We start from the raw sequence: 15,362 nt of genomic DNA, 5'->3' as shown, positions 1-15,362 counted from the left end.
ACAGCATGATGCTGGACCCATCATGTTTCATAGTGGAGATCCTTCATTCAGGGTGATGTGTATTGGTAGATTTTCACCCTACATGGTATTTTGCATGTTGAATTGAAAAGTTTAATTATTGTTTCATCTATTTGGAAACTTATTTCACATGTTCTGGCTCCTGTGTTGCTTGTGCAAAACTTCAATCTTCTTAAGTGTTTTTTTTTCTACAAGAATTTTCTTCTTGCCAATCTTATTCATATTTGTGTTTTTCATTTGTATTCTGAAGGCAGCTGGTTTCACTTAATTTTTAGGACAAAAAGAACTTATACCATATATGCGCCACAATTATGAGATTTTTATGAGACAAAGAAAAAACACAAAAATCACCTTTTTATTTGACTTTGTAAATACGTGCTGTCTTGTTTGGATTTCCCATTTTTTTAATAATATGCATGAGAGTGAATGTGAAAAGAGTATGAGAATATTTGCAACACAGTCTTTAGAGGAAGAGATAGAGGAATTAAGCATGAGAAAAGCTCTCTTAGTCATTTTAAATAGGACACCAGGAAATTCTCTGCCTTCATCATTTCATGTGGAAACAAGAGATTTATCTGCAGGTGAAGCTGCACTGTCATGTTTTAAATTGTACGCATCATGTGCACCTCTGTAATGATAAAACACTTGTAAGACAAAAATTGGCTCAGAGATATTTCCATTCAATCACAATATGTCCTCCAGCACAGACTCAGACTCATTCATTTCCAGTAAGCACTTGTTCTGATTTACTGGTATTTCTCTGCAGGTTGGAAAATGCAGGCAAGTTACGCAACGTTTGTTGCAACTCAAAGTTGTGGTATCTTACTGCCCTCTAGTGACAGTATTTTGTCCCCCTGCTTCAACGCGCCAGAAAAGCCAGATGGAGCTCATGTTGCACTCTTTGCTCAAGGCCATCTTGATTTAATGTGTTTATAGAGGAGACAAGATTTCTTGTCCTTCGCACCACATTTTCAGCCAGCCTGCCTTGGCTTTTAGCACCAGAAAATGTCAAACAGCGCTAAACCGTTGAGATAAGGAATTAATTTCCCATAGAATTGATTAGGAAAAGTTGACAAGTTATCTAGATCGACTTTCATCTTTCAGCTCATGTAAAGCTTGCCGCAAAACCTTTGGAGAGCACAGAAAGAATACTGCCACGTCAAATGAGATTTCCGAGTAACTCATTTTGAATGTTGTCACACTCAATGTGATACAATTTAATCACTGATGAATGAAGAAATGTAGTGGAAATACATAAAAACATGAAGATAGAGTGAATATTTAACTAAGAGACAATAATCCCAAACACACCGTCAAGAAAAGCCTTTTCTGGGCAAAAAATGAAGAAAATGAAGCTCCCAGTAAATCATCTGAGATTTGAATAAATTTGGTAAGTAGATTCAGACCATTCCAAGTTTTGAACATAATTTATGGAAAAAAATGAGATTAGATCTCTTTTTATGTGTGGATTTATACACACATAAAAAGCAACAACATATTAATTGCTATTACTGACATCTAGTATGAATCTTGTCAACCGGCGAATTTTGTAATATATTTCTTGAGATGTATTGTAATTGTTTTCTACACTGTAAAAAAAAAAAAAAAGTTCAGTTGGACCTCATTTCACCTCAAAAGTAGGGCAGACTCAATGAGTTTTTAGTGATACATCACACATGTGTTCCTGGGATTTTACTGAAAGAGCTCTTTTATTTATTTCTTTTATACAATTCACATTTGGAATAGTTATTTTAAATTATAAACCTCACAAAAATAGTTTCGTCCTTTACAGTTTTTTTTTCAGCAAGTTCTTATGCTACGCAAAATAAAACCACAGACAAAACACAGACATTTCACGAGAATATTTGCAACTTCAAGTCTTTTGTTATTCCAGAGCATGCGCAAAAAAACACAAGCTCATTTCTCTAACTTGGTATGAAACTGATCTTTATCAGGGGGAATAAAAGTCATTTTGAGAGACAATGTTACAGTCGTTTATGATCTAGTTGGCTTTCATTGGCTGTACATTGTCACTACTTCAAATACACATCTCAAAAGAAACATTTAGGCCGTTGGCATGCACAGCAAAAAGTCTTCTAAGTCCAGAGCAACGTAGAGTCTTTCTTAGGAAACTGCAGTTTGCACATTTTAATTAGCCCTCATTGAATTAATCCTGAAATTTTCATCTAAGGCAACTTTCCTTTCAAGGGAAATCAGGGGCTTAACGTCTTCTGTGATCGCACAGACTTATGGCAGATAAGAAGACATCACAGTGATTGGGAGCAGATGTAATCTCAGCTTTTATGCTCTAATTAACCTGATTTTGCAATGTCGTAAATTGTACGTAACGGTGAAATGAACTTCGTGCGTTCGCGTAAGTGTAAATTGAGCCCCGCGATAAGTTTAACAACAGATAAACGTTATCACGAGGTTTGCATAATGAAGAGAAGCACAGTATTCCCAGTGTTAACTATTGTGATGACAAAAGCTACAAGAATTATGCTTCCAAGGATTTGACAATATGCACTGTTTAACACTGAGTTAATATACTGCAAATATACTTGCTAAAGGTCTTGTGATTAGAAATCAGTCTCTGTTTGGAAAATGTTGCTTTGGGACCCCTTTGACCTATAAAACCGTATGCCCCTGAAATAAGTTCAGCAATTCAGCAAATGCCAGATTTTCCCCATGTCAAGGACAGCTTCTGACCTTTCACATGTAATTTCAGATTAAAAATGTGATCCAAGTTTTCTCTCAAACCCTCTCAAATCTCCACCAATGGTTGAGATCAGCAGTGACCACAGGTGCAGAGAAAAAAATGTGCTCCTCTTGATTTCTGCATTGAAATTGTTCATAATGCCCTGGATTTAAGCAAATTTTATAAGGAAACAGCGCAAAAGAGGTAGGAATTTGGAATTCCAAAAGCTTCAATTCACAAGTACGCTGATGTGAGTTCAACACTGCATGCTAACAACATGTTCCACAGAAAGAGAAATCAAAACAACACTCTTCACAAATTGACATGGCATTACGTCAACAAGAGGACACAGTCAGTTCCAGCAGCCAAACTCAGAAGCGTATGTACACAGCAAGAGCTCTGAATTTTATAAAGGTGTTCCTGCTTTGCTAGGTGACCACTTCTTCTCGTGGCAGGTTGAGCCTCACCTCCCCGCCCGCTGCTGCAGAAGCTGAGTACGTCGCCGTGGCAGAAGTGCAGGAAGGGCCATTGGTCTCCATGGTGAAGAGCTTGCAAGGTCCCTGTAGGGTCGCACCAGGGGCCTCTCGTTCTGGGCTGGAGGCTCTGGATGACCCAACAGAGGACGTGGGGCTCAGCTGCACAGCTGTGGTGTCCTGCAGCGTGTGCTCGCTGGTCTCTATTTCAAATGCCGCACCACCGGCCAGCCCGCCGTGTCCCATCAGTCCCGCCCCCCTGCCGCCCACCTTGGAGCCTCGAGAGCTGCTCGGGGGAGGGAGACGGCTGCACACGCAGCAGGCGCCAAAGAAGGAGAAGGCCACCAGCAGCAGGACGGGTCCAATTATGATCGGCGGGTTGGCAGAAGGCACCAGTGTGCTGAAGGCGAATGCTCCCACCAGGGTGATGTTGAGTCCTGCCAACATGATGCATAGTCCACAGGCACAGCAGAGCGCCGGAGAGGGAAGGCCATGAGGACGAGACTTCCTCTTCTTGGGCTCCTTTTTAGGCACAGAGGTGCTGTTACTTCTGTCAGTGACGACCATGTTGTTACCTCCGGGACTTTTTTTTGTCTATCTTCTATCTTTATGGGCAAAGAATAAAAACATTAATAGACTTCAGCACTGACTTTAACACAGCACTGACTTTAACCTGAGCTCATACTTTGATATAACCACTGCGGTGTCCTTCCTGGGAGTTTATTTTATGCATCACTGACCACTAATCATTCATTGCTGCGTTGTCCTGCAGAAGTGCTCATACACCGTGAACATTTCCACATTATAGCAAGGAACAACCGCACACTTTGGTGTATTTTACTGTGATTATATGTGATACACCATTGAAGAGTTGTATGTGATTATAAACTGGAAGAAAAATTATGCAGTATTTTCTTTCTTTCTTTTTTACAACTTAAAATCTTAAACATATGTCATGAATTTGTATTTATCCCTCCTGAGTAAATGCTTTGTAGAACCACCTGTTGGCCACTTGACTGCTTCTAAATAATGCTCTCCTCCTTAGATATCCACAGTTTTGAGTATCTAAGACCTTTTTAGTTTGCATTCTAAAAAGGTCACTAGTTTTCTCTAAGAAAACTGAAGTATTTGTAACTGTAGTTGACTAATTAGGTGACCACTGAAGGTATTTGATGGCACTACATTTTATCTAGGGGTATAAAATAATGAAAAATGTTGAATTTTCATTGTTCTGTAAAAAAAAAAAATAGAACAAAAATTGAGAATCCTTTTTAAAAATGTTTCCCTCTTCACAGCTACATGCAAAATGATTTAGCCCAACACAAGCTCAGTAAAAGATGCTGAAGATTTTTTTGTTGTTGTTTTTTTTGTGATGTTCAAGGAGTCTGATCACTTTTGCTAAGTACTGTAAACGCACATGTAGTAAAAAAAAAAAAAACCTTGTAACTCAAGCGATGCAAGCAGGAAACAGTGACCTCTGTGTTCTTCATATCAGTGACTGGCACTTAAACTGTATTGCTGACATCCAGATAATGGCACATAATCTGAAAGAAAGCCTTCTAATACAATCCTGAAATCACAAACCAATCTCCAAGATGTTCTCAGTAAAAGTCAAGTGTTAAATATCTATTCTACAATTTAACTGATGGATTTCAAAGACATACAAATTAATTGAGATAGACAAATAGCAAATGTGTTGAAGTAAATAAAAGCATGTAATTGTTAAATTCTCACAAAAAAACATGCTTTCTTCTCTGCTGCTTCACAACGCGAATGTCTGACAAGCACTGATGTGTATTTGCTCTGGATCAGAGAACTTAAATATGATCAGAAGTGGAGCTGCTTCTTCGGGCCAGAAAGGCCTTTGGTACACATTTGCTATCAAATAATTTTCCATTTCAAATGTATTCCAGTTTGCATGTATTCGGCATGTTCGCGCTAAGAAGAGCATCTTGCATATCTTGTGCAAGTGTGAATTAGATTTTGTCAGAATGCATGTCCCAAGCATTAGGACATGCTGATTCTATGTGAAAAAAACAACAACAAACAAACAAACAAATCTGAATAAATCCTCACCCATTACGTCGACCCAGTAAAGGTGCTTCCATTGTTACTCCATTCGATTTTCACGGTGATCCCCCGTTTCATAGTCGCATGTAATTACTGACTCTCTAAAAGGCTGCATCAACAACAAACGGATATTGTCCATCCTTCTTTCGTTGCTCTTTTTTCCCCCCTTTTCAATCCCGCGCTGCACAAGTCATGAGAGAAATTCAATCAGTGACACGGGGAACATCAGACAAAGCTGTCGGGGTGTCCAATCCGGCAGGAGATGATTTAGGTGAGACGCCAGTTCTTTTGAGCTCCAGATGTGGACCGGAGGAGAGATGCTTGTGGCGCCTGACAGGTCACGTAAATGGCGGATCCACACAGTGTATCCGAAGCATCTTCCTCTCTGACTGGGTTCAGGATTCATGTTTCCTTAATTCATATCTGATGAGCGCCGCGCAGAGCTCATGCCCTCCTCCCCTGTGGACCGCTGGATGCGATGAGCTGGTCTCCACGTCAGCGATCCATCCGTCAGGGGGTCGTTGTATGGCAAGCTGATTTACCACGTAATTAGAAAAATTTAAAAAAGGGTTTAATTTATCGTTCTTGTCAAACCCTATGTTTAAGAATCTAGAATGTCTTTGTTGTTGTCATTAGTTAAAATTTGTGTTGCATCCAATTTCTTTCATTTCAACAATGAAGAACTTACATTTTCACCTCTTCGCGTTGACATGCATTAAAATGGCAATGGCAAATTTGTGAGCAGATTGTTCGGGATTTTTGAAGACTTTCTGTGAAAAGCTTTTACCATTAAATACTTTTTTTACACGTATTTAAGTTGATAGCTATTCCAAAAAAGTCAAGACAAAGGCAGACATCTACAATCTCAAGAAATCATATTAAGTTTTGTGAGTGTGATTTTATGCAGCGCAAAACGTCACTGCATAATAGATTAATTAATTAATTAGATGCCTGCCAATGATTATTTACACGGAAATGGAGATTGGAGTCTGTGCACCACCAGTAATCTTCCTGTGTGAAACAAGTACTGAAAACAAAACAAACATCTCTAGTCTGAGTAGCTATCAAATGAAAAAGCAAAGCACTACAGCAATCAGTAAAATACTGATCATTTAAACCACTTTAATTGTATTCTATGTGACTATTACCCAGCTTTACTTTTTTTTAACCATTTCCTGGAGGTCTAAAATAATTGTTGTTTGCCTGATTGCATGTTTACACTAATGCGGAAATTTGATCTCTAAATATATAAAGTATGTGTTTTTATTTTACATCTCCAAAATTAAACCCACCAGTAACAATGGGATCATACTTATCTGAAATGTGTTGCTTATAAACTGTTACTTTCTTAAGTTCAGTTGCAAAATGTTTAGCTTAAGACCACACTATGTTTTTTGGAGCTCATAGTCTAAACATAAATGGGAAAATTGACATTCTTTGTCATAGATTTGAGGTATCTAATATGTACAAAAGAAAGAGTACATCTTTGAGTATTTCAACTTCTTGAAAAGCGGAAATACATAAACTTTTAGCAAATAAATATTAAAAAAAGGTTTTCGACAGGTAAGTTCCAGAGACCTATCAGTTGATATATCCCGTTTACAGAAAGAATGATATAATTTAATAGTAAGGTTCTCTATATGATGTAAGTTCAAGTGAATAACATGAACAATCACAAGCCTTCATTTCAATATCTGTTTAATGAAACCTGGCAATGACTTAAAGAGTCATAAAATGACATTCCCTTAAAGCACTATGTGATTTTTGGAATCAGATAACTTTTTATGCAGCAGAAGTCTACTTTGGAACTTGAATAAGTATTTGGATTCAGGCTCTGAGACCCATTAATATGGTTTTATACAAAATAAAGAAAAGGTTTATTTCAAACAAGTCGATGTCTCTTTATGGGTTTTAAACAGAATCTAATTTGAAAAACTTATCCGGAGGATTATTTAATCATAGATGATTTTCCGTATCCCACTCATCATGAAGTGGGACTGAATGAAGATAAAGACTGTTGAAGCATGTTCTTGTCAGCTTGCCTTTATTCGATGTGTGTCCAATACGCTTGATTTAGATCTCGTGCATGAAATTTAAATCTCTTGGAAGATTTTCTTGAAAGTGGAATGTGATTAAATGCGCAATAAAACATCTGCTGCTGCTCAAAGACCAGCTTGCACAGAAATGGAGGAGGAAGGCGAAGTGAGATGCTTTCCTGTGAATTTTTAGATAACGTTTCAAAATTACATTTGAAAAGTATTTATTGCAAGCGTGTCAGTACAAAATAACTTCATTCAGAGGTTAATTACTTGAAGAATCCCAATGATTATGAAGAGATGCGTGATATTAATGTCACACAAAGAAAAAGGATTGAACATAATATTAAGTTAAATCGAATTTATTAATAAGCCAATATGCTCCAGGACAACTAATTCAATTTTTATATAAATCTAACAATATGTTTTTAGTCCAGACAGTCTCAGATTTCTGAAAATAAAATAACAATGAAAAGAAAAAAGAAAAGTTAGTTTAACCTGATAAAATGCTTTGTATTTACAGGGGTCTGTTTTGGTATATTTTAGTAATTACCATACAACACTACGCTGACATGCCTGTCAATTGATTGAACAAAGCCCTGAATACGGTAATGTTCGGTGACGCAGAAGGATTGCATGGCGAGGGATTCTTGTTTGAAGTCTGACAATAAAGCTGCTGGCAGCCATGAAGACACTGCTGAATCCTCAAGTACCTTTGGTTAAGCCTAATCAGCACGACTCTCCATCATTCATCCTCACTGCATGCTATGTTTTATTGTGAGACTGCAGCCTTCCTACCATCGCCACCTTCCAAGCAGCAGCTGTTCTCCCTGCGTCGTCCTGAATATGTTCATTATGTTGCACGGTGGGGAGCAGGTCACCATGTGAACGTAATGCATGCCACTGTTTGTGACAACACATGCATTTGCTTTGCCTTTATGAGGAACTAACCTTTAATGTAATTCTACTCTTAACATCACGCAAGCCCCTCCAACTGAGCTTCACCTCCATCACAGGTTGGATTTGGTTTTTGTAGGTTTATTAGACCACATAATTTATATATATATATATATATATATATATATATATATATATATATATATATATATATATTATATATATATATATATATATATATATATATATATATATAATATATATAAGTGAACAGTAATCTGCTGTTGAGCTTTAACAACAGTTGTACAAAGAATACTGCTGCAGGAGAGAGTTGTTGGTGGAGTCATGTGACATGATGACATCACGGAAGGTCTTGAGCAGTGGGAGACTGTTTCATTTTCCTTCTCGATAAGACATCTGGCATGTCTGAAGAAGTCCTGCAACAGACCAATGCATGAGTCATGCTGGCAATGAAGGCTATGTAGTGGGTGTCAGTGTGTGACAGAACTGAAAAAGAGAAAAAGAGAAAAAAAAAAGACACATAAAGAAAAAACATATCAGAAGATTGGGTTGTTCTTCACATGTTCATTTTCAGTGGACTTGTTGATATTCAGAGAAATGAAAAATTATTGAGCATTGGTCTATGGCACCTATATGTTTCACTCAGTCAGGTGTTATTTTAACATAGCTAGTACAGCTTTTTTATCCTAACATGTTAAATAAAATATAAATAATGAGACTGGCCTCATTATTTATATGTAAACTACTGATGTTTGAAACATTTATGTCCTAAATGCAAAACAAACACATTGTTAAGGACATCTATCCAGAGTCTCCTAACAGATATTTATTTCTCAAGGTACTTTTGCCTTCATTTTCATCCTCAAAACACTTCCACGTCAGTTAATGGGTCCATCAGGACACCGGTGTCCTGATGGCAGTTAAAGGGTTAAAGACATCTTATTTTAGTTCTGTTGAATTAATTAAAATTAACAGCATCTTAAGCCTTAAAGAAAGTCTGTAAGTATTTGCAAATGTGTGATGTGCAAAGAGCATGTTTCTTTAACAGGTCTCTATAGACATTTAACGGCTGTGTTATTAGGTGCATCTGTCCAAGTGCTTGTTAGCAAAAATAGCAAATCAGCCAGTCGCCTGGCAGCAACTAGCTGCATTAAAACATCCAGATATTGTGAAGAAAACTTTCTGAAGTTCAAACTGTGCAACAGAAGGAAGGAGAATTGTGATTTTAGTGACTTTGAATAAAGCATTCAGTCACTGGGACTCTGAACGTTGCTGGGAGAGTATTTCAAAGCCTGCTGATACAAGACCATTTCTATGATTTTATGAGAACCAAGTATTACAAAGTTGTACCTAGTAGAGCCAGTAGAAGCATGTTTACTTTATATTCAATTCGGTTAATCTTATTTCTATTTTCAGTTCGTACCCCTCCTCTGGATTGGGCTCAGCAGCAGGTCCTCCCTCTACAAAGGTTCCCATTCGACTCTTTGAGCGCTCCAGTTGGAGTTGACTCTGAGTGCCTAACAGGACCACAGGAAAGCAGACAGAACACGATGCAGTACTGAGTTTAGTATCATATGCCGCTACAGCTGAATTGCACCATAGATTATTTGACAGAACATGTACAAATTTTACTGAACAAATTTTACCGCACAAAAGCGGTAAAATTTTGGCTACCACACAATTTACCATATACATAAGGATTAAATTGAACACTAGTTGACTCTAATTAGGGAAATTATGAAGGCAGTGGATTGCACTGGAGTTTACTTAGGAACTTGGAGTAAAACAATACAGGTCACATTTTAATCATTTATTGTTTCCTGTCTACTTTATATGTATCTCCTATTTTGTGTTTGTCTGTTGCAAAACTTAAAAAAAGTAAATGTTTGTAGTTATTGCCTGTTAAAATGTGAAAAAAGTTCTAAATCTGTACTCATTAGCTTTCCGACGTATTTGCAGATATCCAAATGAATAATAAATGCAGGTGAACTAAGATCCCTGGAGTTTCAGCTGCCTACATTCTGTTTTCACTCACCCTCTCGTCTCAGTGTCTCAGCTGGTTGATCAGCATTAGCCTCAGTGGGGTGAACTCTGAAGTTTCCTGAAAGGATAAAAAGGTACAATAACATTTAGATGGAGAAATAAGTTTCAATAAGTGAGAAATTCAATTCAATCTATGTGTGGTTTCAAAAAACCTACCAAAAGATGGCAGGATGTTGTTGATGTTCAGCCACGCTTTTATGAAGGGGTAGACTGAAATGAGCAAACCTGCAAAGCAGAAAATGGCAATAATGTTTTTGATGAATGGTCTGAAATTGTTTCATAATTTGCAGGTTGCAACTATTTAATTTACTTTAAGAAGTAACCTTATTGCTTTTGATTCCTGGAGGACAGAAGAAAGTCTGAAAAATAGAAGCTGGTCTATTTCACTTTGACACATTATATTTCAATCCCCAAAGTGTAAGCTTTCCCAGTATGATCCTTACAACCAAATACAACATGAGATGCTTTTTCTAGTTCAGATCAAAGTGCAAAGTAGCATCTAAAACGCAGGGTTTTGGCACCTTTCTGTAATCCTGCAATCCCAATCAGTACCTTTATTGATTTTTCTTATTAATCTAAAAAGCTCCCAATGCAGCTTGTCTGCGCTTAAAATGTCATGAAACTGCAGAAGGAGTGAAAACAATCTGCAGAGAACACTCTGTTCATACTCATTAGTCAGCCTGTGTGTCGGAGGCGGCATCGAGCCACACAAGCCCCATAAAACACATAATTAGGATGTCTAATGCTCAGTCGCACAAACTTCTGCGAGAGTGAAAGTATCAGTCACGCTGCGGTGCACAGATTTTTTTTTTGTGAATGCAGGTAGCTGCACGTTAGCGAGACAAATTAATTATTGAAAGCTCAGCGAGAATGAATTTCTCATTAACTATGCATAAACATGCTGATGTTGTCTTCCACAGATCACAACCTTTCCTCTTTCTCTCCAGGAAACCAGTCCAGACGCGCTTTTATCAGAGCAGCTTCTCCTGCTTTCAGCTGGTTCTGGTTACAGTCTTGTATCGAATGAACGTTGGATGGAAGAAGTCGCCAGTTGCAGACCTTAACATTTTACTTTTACATCAATGCATTATGCATATCGGGGGAATTCAGCTAATGTCCTTCCTCCGTATATGTAAAGAATCCTCGTGTGTAATTCAATCTTAGAATAGATACAGCTGTTCTGTAAAGGAGAAATTGAGATAGTTCTTGGATAACATCAGCGAACAAAAGCATCAAGAAGACCCAAGAACACAGCAGACACATCACGGATAATATTATGGAAAAAATTCAAACAAAAGGTTAGGATACAAAATTGCATCTTTGAACATAAAAAAAACACATTATTAGTCAAAGAATCCATAAAAAGGTTTTTATGACTCATGTCAATTATGTAGAGGAAACATTTTGGTCAGATAAGTCAATAGTTTAACTCAAGTCTCTGGTGACTCTGGTCTATAAGTAAAACCAGCTGTGACATCACTGGTCACCCGGAATAAAACATTCTCACAATAAAACATTGTAGTGGCATAATCATGCTGTGGAGATGTTTTATTTATTTTTTAACAGGGTCTTTAAATGAGATGATTACCATGAACATTTGGACAGAGTTTGGATAAAAATAATAATGGCAAAAAAAAAAAACAATTTTATGTTTTATTGACTGAAGCCTTGACAGCATTCATCCAGTTAGTTGGGCTATTTTACAAACAAAACATGAAAACAAATACTACATCTCAAACATGTTAAGCAAGTAAAAAACATTCTAAAAACGTTCAGCAAAAGGTAGTACTGCAAAAGTATTTTACTCAGGAGAAGATATTTTTCAGATTTTTATCTTTTTAAAGGAAATCCTATTTTGAGAAAATACAAGGTCTCCAGTCATTTTAAAACAAACAAAATAATTATTAAGAACTTTCTAAATACTTTTGCAACATCTGCAAATGATAATCTGAAAAGAAAATAACCCAACCAAAGTATTTCCCATTCAGAGTTACAGACTCTCACCAAGGCCTCCAGCTCCCAGGAAAATTCCTCCCACAGCATCAGCATCACATTCCCTGGACACCCCGATGATGATGCAGCCGGCAACAATGCCAAACAGGGCTGAGCCCACTCGTAGCCCATGGTACTGCCCGATGCTAACAGGGTTCATTCAGCAGGTGGAGGTCCCCCACCTGCCACACTCACCCACGCACTCTTTTACAGCCCAGGTAATAACTGGGGAACCAAAATCTGCCTCAGCTCAGGCTCTGACTTCCACCAACAGCCACTCCCATACTTGTGCATCGCTCTGTCTGACACAGAAACACTTTCCCTGGTTTAGACTGCCCTTTGTTTGGTAAGGGATCTCATAAATCTTTAAAGTGGAGATCTGGTTTCTATTGCAAACGGTTGAAGTAGTCCTGACTCGTATGACAGGGAATTCTGCCTTAAATCTGATCACAACCCTCGACCAGAGCATCCGGTATCATGAGCTCCGTTTGTGGAAAAAAAAAAGAAAACAGGAAGGGAGGAGCAGGAGGCACAGAGAAAATGCAACAATTAGTGAGTGAGCCTATGTGTGACTTCTATGAGTTGCTTGTGAGCTTGAAGGGAATGTGTAATGAGAGGTCCAGAATCCTCTGTGGCGGGCCGAGGCCATCCACAAAGGCATGCAGTTGCCATAGGAATAGCATATCCATGGCAACACAGGAAAGAGGAGGGTAAGCAGGATCAACACTTGTTGAACGGGGTAACAAATTAACTTACATGGATGTTAATTTGTTATCATCCCTCCGGTGGAGGAGAAACATCCACACATTTCCTCCGCAGGTCAATTCTCTCTGTCTTCATTCAGATGTCAGGATTCATCATAAATTAAAGTGAGTAAAATGAAACGTAATGTGTGTGTAATACTCACACAGGCATCTCATTATCATCTCAGCCTTTATCGATTGTGACACTTTAAAAATGAGCTTACATGTTCACCTCTTTTGCTTATGTGGACGTAGTACAGAGTTAACAGACGGTGGAACAGCAGGACTCAAGAACAGCAAAAATCCTAATTGAGTTTGATTCAAACTTGCTACAAAACACATGTTTTGTTGTTTTTTTTTATTATTTATATATATTTTTTTATTTTGCTTTTTGCTTAAGTCCCAGGCTAAACGCTTTTACAATGAATTTGTTTTATGAAATGCTTTCTGTTTCTTAAAAAGACTGCGCTTAGATGATAATGAAAACAAAGGTTTAGTTACCTTTTAAAATGTAGCCTGATATGCTATTACAAATATGGAATACTAAATCCAAGTGTAGTTAATAAGTAACTACACACCTGTAGCTACATGTTCAAAAATTCATTACTAATATGTGGAAAACAATGTGACAAAAACGTCTGCGTTGGCCGGGAATCGAACCCGGGTCAACTGCTTGGAAGGCAGCTATGCTAACCACTATACCACCAACGCAACAGATATGTTTAACCCGACATGACGAAATTGAAACAGAACTGTTGTCATTCCCTTTTTCTGTTACAATTCGTCGACTGACACTGGTTTAGCTCCATAGAACAGTGGATAAGACTGAAAATAAATAACCACTGATTATCCACCATCCTGACTGAGCCTACGTTATTTTGCAGAGAAATATTGGTGAAAGTTTTTGTGTCCAAATGTACAAAGCTAACAGACACAAAACCTCTTGTCAAATATAGTTAGGTCAGTGATGTATTTGTACTTTGCATGACAATAACACTCACTTAAAAAGTGAAAAAAGAATTATTTGGCCCGTACGGGGATCGAACCCGCGACCTTGGCGTTATTAGCACCACGCTCTAACCAACTGAGCTAACCGGCCACGCTTATTTCACAACGCACACGCTTCCAAACATGAATGCCGCACGAACGACACCAGGGAACTATGGGGATTTTATCTGGAGTTGTTTATCCTGAAAGCCCCCAGAGATTTTTTACAGTTGGCTAATGAACTGCAGGTACAACAGAAAGCAGTTTATAGTCAAAACGTTGAAATCAATTTTGTACACACGACTCCACCACACGACATTGTAAATGATAAGCTCCATAGTAGCCACTAAAATATCCGATCCACCAAAGTCGTCCTTATATCTCCATTTGGGTCTCATTAACTCCTTCTGAAAACAAAGTGTTCATAGCTGTCAATGGTGCTGAGCTTCGTCACAGCTCGCATGCAGAGGACACGAAGATTATCCTCGATATGGGCTATGCTTCAGGGAAGATGTCGACAGACCTCGTGGCGCAACGGTAGCGCGTCTGACTCCAGATCAGAAGGTTGCGTGTTCAAATCACGTCGGGGTCAGCTTCTATTTTGAAGCAAAATCTTTCTCTTTGGTCAAATATAGTTGTTTAATGCTTTGTTTATTAATCCTCCCTGTAATGCCAGAGGGAGGAAGAGTGTCACAGTAAGCATAAGTTGATGACATTACAAATATGTAAAATATAAAGTGTTAGGAAAAATGGCAAATGCAGAATTCACAACACATACTGCTGAAAATCAGCCAACGGAATGTTTTTAGATATATATATTTATGCAAAAACAGATACGTAATATGAATTGAAATAGTCTCAAAAATATCACAGGGACAGTACTAGACAATTATCAACAAAAGTGCAGAAAGAGCGATTTTCAAAAAGAAGAAGAAAAAAAAGAGGGCTCGTCCGGGATTTGAACCCGGGACCTCTCGCACCCTAAGCGAGAATCATACCCCTAGACCAACGAGCCATGATGCTGTAATGGTATTCAGTATCACCACACAACTGTTGACAGGAGAATGAACTGGGTTATGTGCTTTTTGTCTGTATATTTGCTGTCAAATATTTTATCACAGTTTTTCTCAACCTTCTTCGAGCCAGCGCCCCCTCTCCATTATACAGGTCCCTCACCACCCCTCACCAAAGAAAATATAGGTTACTTTGCATTGAATATTATTTTATTACTGATATTACTGTCACCATTGTTGATGTTTTGATTTTTATGTTTGTTTTTGTATTAATCATCAAAATTTTCCAGAAAACACATTTTTACAGTTGTCTACGAAAAATGCAGTGGACATCCATAAAATCAGTAGGCCTGACAGAGGTCAATCAGAGT

The 15,362-nt window shown here is 38.0% G+C and overlaps 2 protein-coding genes and 4 non-coding genes across 6 annotated transcripts; 1 reads left to right on the top strand and 5 right to left on the bottom strand.

Moving 5' to 3' along the window:
* Positions 1-1,654: 1,654 nt before the first annotated feature.
* On the bottom strand, positions 1,655-5,737 carry tmem275a (transmembrane protein 275a). The gene is made up of 2 exons (XM_055033881.1): positions 5,266-5,737; positions 1,655-3,794 (listed from the first exon to the last, which is right to left on the bottom strand). Exon 2 carries the CDS (start codon positions 3,754-3,756, stop codon positions 3,145-3,147), a length of 612 nt encoding a protein of 203 aa, XP_054889856.1. The 5' UTR covers positions 3,757-3,794; positions 5,266-5,737; the 3' UTR covers positions 1,655-3,144.
* Positions 5,738-8,524: 2,787 nt separating this feature from the next.
* On the bottom strand, positions 8,525-12,531 carry kncn (kinocilin). The gene is made up of 5 exons (XM_055033209.1): positions 12,261-12,531; positions 10,413-10,481; positions 10,249-10,314; positions 9,637-9,730; positions 8,525-8,629 (listed from the first exon to the last, which is right to left on the bottom strand). Exons 1-5 carry the CDS (start codon positions 12,406-12,408, stop codon positions 8,554-8,556), a joined length of 453 nt encoding a protein of 150 aa, XP_054889184.1. The 5' UTR covers positions 12,409-12,531; the 3' UTR covers positions 8,525-8,553.
* Positions 12,532-13,630: 1,099 nt separating this feature from the next.
* trnag-ucc (transfer RNA glycine (anticodon UCC)) lies at positions 13,631-13,702 on the bottom strand. The gene has a single exon. It is a non-coding gene; the product is annotated as a tRNA-Gly (tRNA).
* A 314-nt stretch (positions 13,703-14,016) lies between these two features.
* Positions 14,017-14,090, bottom strand: trnai-aau (transfer RNA isoleucine (anticodon AAU)). The gene has a single exon. It is a non-coding gene; the product is annotated as a tRNA-Ile (tRNA).
* Positions 14,091-14,498: 408 nt separating this feature from the next.
* trnaw-cca (transfer RNA tryptophan (anticodon CCA)) lies at positions 14,499-14,570 on the top strand. The gene has a single exon. It is a non-coding gene; the product is annotated as a tRNA-Trp (tRNA).
* Positions 14,571-14,921: 351 nt separating this feature from the next.
* On the bottom strand, positions 14,922-14,993 carry trnap-agg (transfer RNA proline (anticodon AGG)). Its single transcript has one exon. It is a non-coding gene; the product is annotated as a tRNA-Pro (tRNA).
* Positions 14,994-15,362: the final 369 nt, after the last annotated feature.

Source organism: Poeciliopsis prolifica, unplaced genomic scaffold (assembly GCF_027474105.1).
Source record: "Poeciliopsis prolifica strain line A6 unplaced genomic scaffold, Auburn_PproV2 SCAFFOLD008, whole genome shotgun sequence".
Classification (NCBI taxonomy): Eukaryota; Metazoa; Chordata; class Actinopteri; order Cyprinodontiformes; family Poeciliidae; genus Poeciliopsis; species Poeciliopsis prolifica.
This window is presented reverse-complemented; position numbering and strand designations above follow the sequence as displayed.

Coding starts and splice junctions, on each gene's coding strand:
- tmem275a (XM_055033881.1), bottom strand. CDS start 3,756: ATGGTCGTCACTGACAGAAGTAACAGCACCTCTGTGCCTAAAAAGGAG.
- kncn (XM_055033209.1), bottom strand. CDS start 12,408: ATGAACCCTGTTAGCATCGGGCAGTACCATGGGCTACGAGTGGGCTCA. Junction 10,315..10,412: donor CAACATCCTGCCATCTTTTG/GTAGGTTTTTTG, acceptor TTATCCTTTCAG/GAAACTTCAGAGTTCACCCC. Junction 8,630..9,636: donor GAGCCCAATCCAGAGGAGGG/GTACGAACTGAA, acceptor GGTCTGTTGCAG/GACTTCTTCAGACATGCCAG.